General features: G+C 40.0%; 1 protein-coding gene across 1 annotated transcript in view; it reads right to left on the bottom strand.

Moving 5' to 3' along the window:
• Positions 1 to 6,911: 6,911 nt before the first annotated feature.
• ATCAY (ATCAY kinesin light chain interacting caytaxin) overlaps positions 6,912 to 9,241 on the bottom strand; it is a gene marked incomplete at its 3' end in the record, with an annotated part of 11,742 nt that continues 9,412 nt past the window's right edge. The window contains exons 8-11 of the mRNA XM_010171574.1: positions 9,150 to 9,241; positions 8,842 to 8,875; positions 7,697 to 7,734; positions 6,912 to 6,947 (exon numbers count right to left, since the gene is read on the bottom strand). The exon at positions 9,150 to 9,241 is cut by the window's right edge and continues 9 nt beyond it. Of these exons, the coding sequence (XP_010169876.1) occupies positions 6,912 to 6,947; positions 7,697 to 7,734; positions 8,842 to 8,875; positions 9,150 to 9,241 (200 nt within the window). The remainder of the gene's footprint in view (positions 6,948 to 7,696; positions 7,735 to 8,841; positions 8,876 to 9,149) is intronic.

The following is a 9,241-nucleotide window of genomic DNA, read 5'->3' as shown; positions in this document are numbered from 1 at the left end:
GTCCAGGCGGGGCTTGAATGTCTCCAGAGAAGGAGACTCCACACCCTCCCTGGGCAGCCTGTCCCAGGGCTCTGGCACCCTCACTGGAAAGAAGTTCCTTCTCAAGTTGAAGCAGAACCTCCTGTGTTCCAGCTCACACCCATTGCCCCTTGTCCTATCATTGGGCATCACTGAGAAGAGCCTGGCTCCATCCTCCTGACATTCGCCCTTTACATATTTATAAACATTAATGAGGTCACCCCTCAGTCTCCTCTTCTCCAAGCTAAAGAGCCCCAGCTCCCTCAGCCTTTCCTCAGCGGGGAGATGCTCCACTCCCTTCATCATCTTGGTGGCTCTGTGCTGGACTCTCTCCAGCAGTTCCCTGTCCTAACATGTTCCTTCATCACACGCCACCCATGGCAGCAGCCTTTTGATGCTGGGCCACTTGAAATATTTTAAGTGTTTCATTCATAACCTAAAACCACGTGCCTACATCAGAGGAGCTGCAAAAGTGAGTGACTACAGGATTTTATGGAATGCTGCCTGGGGTTAGCAGCACCCTTACTGCTACACCTCGTTGTTATTGTCCACACAGATTTAATAACTGGGATATAGCATTGCAATATCTCAACTATTTCATTCTGCAAACTTTTGTACATAAATATAACAAAAAATCAGAGGGGATGAGCAGAAAAACATGTTGCTTGTACTAACATGATTGGGGTAGATGGTTTTGGTGAAAATAAAATCATAGCAAAAATTCTGCTTTCATACATAAACCCAGTAAAAGTGTAGCCCTATGAATATATTCTTATTTAAACTAATATGCACTTCCTGGATAAATTATTCACATTATATGAATATAATGATATTTTTTCTAGGATTAGACTTGTATATATTCATACTTCCAACTCATTAACTGAAATATGTTAATAACCTATCTAAAACTCACTCAAATTAGACATCTCAGGCATTTTCCTGTAAATACTTTTTTGTAAGGGTTTAGGGGTTTGTTTGTTTTTTATGTTTTAATCATTTTTGGGGTTTGGTTTTGGTTTTTTTGTGGGTTTGCTTCTAATTTAATTCACAATCACTTTATAATCAATTTGAGTATAAAAAGATATGTCAAAATAATGTGAGATTAAAAAAAACCTGAGACAAGTATGAGTCTGTACAGGTTGATAGAAACCCAAGGGAAGCAATTTTTCTGTGACTCTTTTCTAAAGCATAACATTGAGGGCAAACTTGGAAAGATCTTATGCCATATTGGTAGAATAGAAGTTATTTTAGTAAAAACATTCCATTTTGCAATATCATAATTGCCAGGGAGGCTTTTGAATTATATTATTCAAGGGAATAGCATCCAAACAAAAATTGTCATCATATTTTCCATATGGAGCCAAAGTCTAAATAAAAGATACTGACAAAAAGAGGGTTCTGCATTTTTGCTTAAGGATTAGTCTCATTTTAATTGAATATCCACAGATTCTTATGGAATAATACAAAGCCAAAATAATAATAATACATACTTAACAGCAATCTATGTCTTCTAGCATAAACCACCTAATTACAAACACTTTAGAAAATGGACAGTTCACACATTTTTACAGGTAGGTTTGGGTTAAAAGGGCCCACTAAAAAGGAAAAAAAAAAACAAACCCAAAACTGAGATAGATTATGTTCTATTGTCATGGTGACTTTTTAAAATTCACTTTACCAGTAGCATGCTGTATTTCTGACTGCCAGTAAATATGGAAATACAAAAGAGAAAACATGTGCTTTTGTATTTATAGCAATTTTACCTGTACATTTCACCTGCTGTCAGGCCAATCTGAGCTTATTGCCACCAGCATTTCATTAACTCTTTTGGTTTTTGTTTTTTTTTCCATCCCTAAATATGTAAAATAGAAGGACAGGTTGGTTTTGAACCCTTTCCCACTTAGGTTTTCTCATACATGTGTATGCACATCTGTAAGCAAATAATCTTTGGAAAAAATAGATGGAAAAATTGCAATGAGGTATGCTCTAAATATCCACTCACATTTATACTGTACAGAAGAAATTGTATTCATTAAATTATCCCACTTGAATATACAGCAGCATCTCTGTTTTATTTCCTTTATTCTCCTTTATGAATCAAAATGAGAATTACTGGACAGTCCCAAAATCTGGGTGATTCCTCTATGTGCCAAAACAAAGTAATTTAACTGTCTAAATCTGGTGCTTGCTGCATAACACAGTGAGAAGTGCCTGCATTTCTGACTTCCTCAAAGAAATGGGAAGGTTTTTCCTAATTTATCATCAACTGCACAGGAAGGGATCTGATTTTTCAGTTTGTAGGGTAAATGTTGAAATTCAGCCACTAATTAAACTGTGAGACTAATGGTTTTTGTGAATACACTACCATGGCTGTAAAATACTCTTTTTTTTTTCTTTTTCTGCAGCTAAAATATGTCTGTCCATGGATTCACCATGAGGAAAAAAATCATGAAAGGTAGAATCCAAGACCAGAAAAATGTTGATAATACCTGCTCTTTGATATAATACAGCACATTCAGAAGCCAAAATATTTATCCTTTGGAGATGAGGCAGAAACAAGGCCTGGTGTACATTCGGAACATTGACCAGTATAGCAGTATTGCTAAAAGGATGTAGTTTATTTCATTTTAATTTTTAAACATCTGTTATATATATATATATACTGGCAAAAGTCCTAATGTAAATGCACTTTTACTAGCAATTTATTTATTTAAATTATTTTTTTTGCTGGTATAGCATATTTCTCTTATCAACTGCATCTCCAGTGGAAATGTAGAGCTTGGCTGGTCAACCCTCTCACAAATAGGCTTGGAGAGCAGCTCTCTTTAAGGAACTGGCAAAGAAATTGGTAAAATGGCTTCAGTCACCTCAGATTTCTGTTTGGTTTCTTCTCACTGCTCGACTTTCGTGCAAGGTGAGTCCTGGTGTTTAAGCCACCGGTTGGCAACTCCCCATCAATGTAATTATATCACTTGTCTGCAGCCTCTGAAACTCCCATCAGCTCTCCCTGAGAGTCACTATCAACCTCTTGCCTCCTCTGCGAGGTGGATCCAAATTTGTCATGATCTTCTAAAGAGGAATGCAGCGTATTTGGTGGTGTGTGTTTTTTACAACACGTAGATCTGATGTTGTTTGATGCCTGTGCAGGTCTATCAACATCAAACTTCAGATATGTTGCTGTGTATTTGGTAAAGGGACACTGCCAACTTGATTGTTTCTCTGTTTCTGGCAAATTTGTTTTCAAATAGCATCTAAAATCACTACCTGAAAGAAGTTAATGATACTTTGTTGTTGTTGCTATAAAAAAATGCACTTTTTACATTTAGCTATAATTTATCCATTACGGGTCGCAGGTTCTTTTCTATATTGAAAAGTCTTATAGACATCCATCCATCTAGGAACATAAAATTTATACACTCATAAAATTTTGTTAAAAATTACTATATAGTGCATACTACTTAGAGTGCTCTGTCAGAAAGTGCACTTTTTGAAAAATGGTTTCGAAGAAGTTACAAATTGACTTTTGTCAGACCAATTCCTTCACATCTTGAACCAAAACCCATAATCTGTCCTTTTCCCACCTAAACTCAACCTTGCCTGGAAGGAATTACTTGAAAAAAATACAAAGTCTCATCTTCAGGTCTGCTCATTCTGTAGTTTTTCGGAAAATGTAGACACAGTGTCTTTTCTTTGGAAAAAAACTAAAACAACTAAAAACCACATTCTTCTGGTATGGTCACTGCCAAGGATCAAGCAGCAGACTATTCCTTCAGGTCCCAAGATTAGATATAATCGGGATTTCTTATCTTCCATGTCCATGTGTTCCATAACAGCAGCATTTTCCATGGTGTTGTGAACATTTTTCACTGAAGTGTTTAATAAAAGCTTTCTAGAGTTGTACCTTTTAAACATTATTAAGCATTCTAGCAATTTTGTTCCTTCTATAATTGTAAACTTCCCTTTCAGCGTCCGACTGCATCGCATTCTCTTGTGGAAAACATAGTAGGTGATTTTTATTTGTATTTTTTTTTTTAATCTAAATGCAGAAAAATGGTCTCAAAATGAAAAAGGAAATGTAGGTTTAAATATTATCAGTGGGAGACAGTGAGTTCACATGCTGTGATACTACAAGGAGATTTGTGATTGTTTATAGTCTGAGCTAAAATTAATTTGCTTGGAAGAGTCCTTTCTTAATTTCAGTGGGTTCCTTTAGTCCATCTGACAGACGGTGTGTGACAAAGGACACCCAGCTCTGCAGCTCCAGTTAACACATTCATGTTTGAAAATTTCTGACTGCTGCTTCTGTCTCCAAACAGATGTCTGCTGCCTGTTTGGAGAGCTCAGGACAGAACGCCTTTTGCGGGGAGGCTGGTACTTGGCACCAAATCTAAACTCCAAAAAAACCCTCCAAAGTGCTGGTTTTTTCCCTTGTAGCGTAGAATTTCCTTGATCAATAACTGACTCGTAATGAAATTTCTAGGAAGATGTGGAGGTTGATACTTGCTTGGTGCTTATTATCATCATGCCAGGGAGACAGAATATGGAGTTTTTAATATCTTCAGCTTCTAGGGTTAATGCTGTGGATGCAGGGCTCTGGTTTTCATGCAAAAATCTGTTCAGTAAATAAATCCTTGATGGAAGTGCATGAGAAAAACATATATCAAATGAGAAATAAAGTTAGAAAGCATATTTCAGGCTCCTTTGTAGCATTCAGGAAAATAAAGATCTCATTTGTAGCAGTTTTATTCACTGAGAGGAATAAAGAGAAGCTTTATGTGTACAGAGGAGACATCTCTATCTTGAGGAAAATCTTCTTTTGCCAGAATTATTCTCCAGGGGAATTCAAAGCTGAGTGAAGTGGTGGTGATTTCAAATAGCCATGGGTTGGGCTTGCCAGGCTTGAAATATTCTTTCAGTGATGATAGTTCTTCATCTGCAGTTGTCTGCAAGGGCTTTGACCTGATGCATTTGAGATGGTTTGCGTAAGCTGGCTCTGGTGAAATCGAGTTTCCAAATTATTTTAAGCCAGATAGTTGTTTCTTAAATGTTCTTCCCTCCTTTGCTCACAGAATCCTCAGGAGTCCAAAATACACATTTCAAGAATCTCAATATCACCTCTGCATCTCTTGGCTAACTGGGAAGCTGACCCCAGATACAGTGTCCTGCCTCCACAGCTGCAGCATTCTCCACCTGGGTTTTTCCCAGGCAGGTATGTTTATAGATGAAGCCCTCATTACCCAGGGATGGCAAATAGGGAATTTCCAACATTTAGCAGCTTGTCTCCACAATAGGAGGTATTAATAGTGAATGATTGTCCAGTGTCATGAAATCTATACAAAGACAAGGCGTGAAAAAACTTTCCTGTCCGTAAGGCTCCTTCTTAAAACCAGACTTTTTTGGCATGTGTGTGCGTTGATATGAGAAGATGCTCATCAGAAGGTTCTGTGGAGGCTGCCATGCCGTAGGGGACCCTCTTTGAAAGTTACCAGAGTGCCTTATAAACTGAGAGAGAACAAATCTGGAAAAAAACATGGCATTTACTCATTGGAATGGTTTGGTGGGAGTTAATAAGAGGAACTGGCAATGAATTAAGTGAAGCAGTCAAGGCTGGAGGTGCCTAGACCGGTGGGCACTTGGTATTTTCAGAAAGAAACATATATTGGATATAGAAAGGATGAAAAATGCGCTTTTTTTTTCATTGCCTCTATTAGTTATTTCCTGGGGCAATGGCTGTTGTCATGGCTGTGTGGAAGGAAACTGGGTGTGCAGTTTAAAGGAAAATATCTCAGTGCTGGCCAGCAGCAAGTTAGGAGAAGGGTTTATAATTTAAACAAAAAATATATCTCTTTCTGGGCTGGTGACTAATGGACTACAGGATGCTCTTAACTTACTAAGAGGAAACACGGTATCTATTTGTACTACTTAATAGCTCTCCACAGACCATTATTGAAACACACTGGAACTTGTCCTGAAAAGTGCTATTCTTGGCTTGCTTTGTTTTGTGATCTTTCTTTCTTTTTCTCTCTTTTTCTTTCTTTCTTTCTTTCTTTCTTTCTTTCTTTCTTTCTTTCTTTCTTTCTTTCTTTCTTTCTTTCTTTAAGTAAAATGTTTCCAAAAAATTTAAAGAACTTTGCATCTTGGAGACAGGGGAGGCAGGCTCCGTGCTCTTACAGAACTCGGAATAAGATGTCGGCAAGGTCTTATACCAAAAGGTCATTTACGTGGGTGACTGCCAGGCTGCGTCATTCTTCTGCTCCATTCATTCCACTCTGCTTCGATTCATGACATACTGGGAAGAAACAGAAAGACTGAGTTATTTTTAGAGAGCAAATTGTAGTAAAAGTCTTGTTGGTTTTTTTTCTCACTGTGTCAAAAAATATGAGTATGATTGGGTGTAATCTTCTACAAAAGCATATCAGGGCCAGAGATAATGTCATTCATAGCTTTAAAGGGCTTTTTTTCTTCTCTAAGGACTTTTCCTGAGTGTACAGGACCATGAAAACATTACTGTAGGGTAAAGGCAGGCAGCTCTGCAGCAGCTTCCCACATGCACACCTTCACCACATGGCAAATGCCAGGAAATTCACTGAGGGGCAGCTTTTCTCCAGTGCTCCCATAGCAGCTGCAGTCACAACTGCACTCTGCTTTGGGACAAGCTGGAGTGGTCGTGGTTGTGACTGCAGCTGCACTGTGGTGGGGTGAAGGTGTCATCAGCTTCTTGGTTTTGTACCCCACTGCTGCAAAGTGGCTGATGCCTCTGGGTGAGCAACATCAGGCTAAAGAGCTCCTGGGTCTGACCCTGTCTTGCTTTCCTTGTGTGTGGATTCCAAACACAATGAAATCTACCACATAGCAGAGAGACAACAAATGGATGAGTGAGGTATGAATCAAACCTGGTTTCTTGATCCTCTCCTGGGGGCACAGGCCTGCTTGGAAGAGAAGCAGCAAAACAATAAGTGAATCTCCACCACAAACTAATCGTCCTCTCTCTTTTGGCCCTGAGGTCCCATTTGTTTCTTGGAACAATTCAGACTCATCCAATAGATTTGGGGAATTTCGATCAAAGCTCCTTTTGCTCTGGGAAGAGAATAGCAGAAATATGCCCTGTTCCCCCTCAGTAGCTAGTTAGATAGAATAAAAAAATTGAGAGGTTATATCCCCCTGAAGCAGAGCCAAAACCAGGCCAAATTATCCTGGCACAGGATTTTGACACTGTCTTCCAAACCTCCCTAGAATTTTCTTTCCCATCTAATGTTACAGCCTCATCTCTTGCTTTTACGCACACCCAGGATGTGCCTGACAGCAGAATTTGGCTCTCTGCATTGCACCACCATGCAAATGCTACAACTGAATGTCAGGAGAACGTTCCTCGGTGCTTCTGGCTCTGGTCCATGACCAAATGGGTTCCCTGGCTTTGCAGAGGTACAAAGCAGTGTCAGGAATCCATTGGCATAGGTGAAGGTCAGTAACATCACAACAGCCATGGCACAGGGAGCTGTCAGAGGAGAGGCTTTGTCACTTCTCAAACACTTGAGAAATGTCCTGTTGGGTCCAAACATTTCCTGAGAGTGCAAAGCCTGGCTCTCCACGAGGTGCTACCAGGCAATAGGGCCGTTTGTCCTCACCAAAGGCTGTTTGAGGTATTTTGTAAGTGAAAGACAAAAAAAGGAGTAGTTACCTTTCCTTCTCAGCCATGTCTTGTTTCTCTTCTGCCCTGTAAACACAAATCATGTTTGAAATCATCTAGCAGCAATCAGTGCAAAAAAATATCTAAGGCTTTTCTAGAGAGAGAGATGGACCTCAGACAGAGGTTGTGGGTCTGCTCAGAAATGACTATTAGTCCTCCTGATATGATGCAACCTTGATAATCCCAAAGTTCTCTGGACACCTCTGTTGGCTTTAGAGGGAAGTACCTGACTAACCTCCCTAGGCTGCCCAGGGAGGGTGTGGAGTCTCCTTCTCTGGAGACATTCAAGACCCGCCTGGATGCCTTCCTGTGTGATCTCATTTAGGATCCTGCTCTGGCAGGGGGGTTGGACTGGATGATCTTTTGAGGTCCCTTCCAATCCCTGACACTCTGTGATTCTCTATGATTTGGGCTGGGAGATTTGCTTTTTAGCAGCTAACACTGAACTGAATCCTCCCAAACTGGCATCTCCCATCCAGGTCACCAGCATGAGGAGGTGGCATTACAGCCCATCACCCTTGTGCTGACCCAGCTGATTTTTCCTCTGCTCGTGGTTGCTTTTTCCTTTTAGCTCAGGGGATTGTAATCACAGTTTATGACCAACACTTGTAACCTAAATCACCAGTGAACACGTCTGGAAAATGAAACAAAACAAGCTGTAAACTAATGGCCCTCTTTATGCCACTCTCCAGAATGAAGTGGCTCTTAAAATCAGCACTGGCTCTCACTTTAAGGTCAGTTTGTAGGGTCATTTGAGGAAAATGTGTCTTTTTTTATAGGTAGAGTAATTTCTAATGACTTTTGCTGGCACATATGGTGCATGTTCAGGATGTGTTCACTGTCCCTCTTAACCCAGTTAAGACAGTTATCAGTCTATGAATAAATAGACAGTTCATGTGTTCTATGAATACATAACAGTTCTATGAATAAATAACCTTTTAATCAAGCTTCTCCTCCCTCCTGCAGCTTTTGTTTCCTTTGAGAAAATCAGAGTAGGCTGTGTGGGGTATCAGGGCAGGAGGAACACAGAATTCACTGGTTTTAATGCAAATAATGATGAGAGAAAGCAACAACACCCCAAGAAAATTAACTCACCCTCCACCACCCCCCCCCCCAGAAATTAATTTTCCCTTTCTTTTCTGGCTGGCCTTGATCCTCTCTTCTTCATATCTGCAACAAACAGGAAAAATTCTTTAAATGTTACCCAGTCAGGATTGTTCACTTTTAGTAAAATGCAATGTTTGCTTTGAAGGTGACAGGAACCACGATCCATCACAGTGTGCAGGCTCTTCCTTGGCACCACTATATGAGTAAGATAAGGTTTGCCCCAGGCTCTGCATTTCTAGTACATGGGTTTTGACTCAATAAATCATCCTGCTACACAGGATTTTTGTCCTGTGCCTCCTCAGAGCTACGTGTGCCCCAGGGTCTCTCTGATACTCACTGTAAGACACAGTCTGGAATCTGCACGTGCTCCATTGGGATAAGTTGCTCCAGTTCCTCCAGGCTGTGAACATACTGGATCTTATTGATAAA

The sequence above is a fragment of the Antrostomus carolinensis genome, unplaced genomic scaffold (assembly GCF_000700745.2).
Source record: "Antrostomus carolinensis isolate BGI_N321 unplaced genomic scaffold, ASM70074v2 scaffold697, whole genome shotgun sequence".
In the NCBI taxonomy this organism is placed as follows: domain Eukaryota; kingdom Metazoa; phylum Chordata; class Aves; order Caprimulgiformes; family Caprimulgidae; genus Antrostomus; species Antrostomus carolinensis.
The sequence above is the reverse complement of the archived record's forward strand: the minus strand, read 5'-3'. Positions and strand labels throughout refer to the sequence as shown.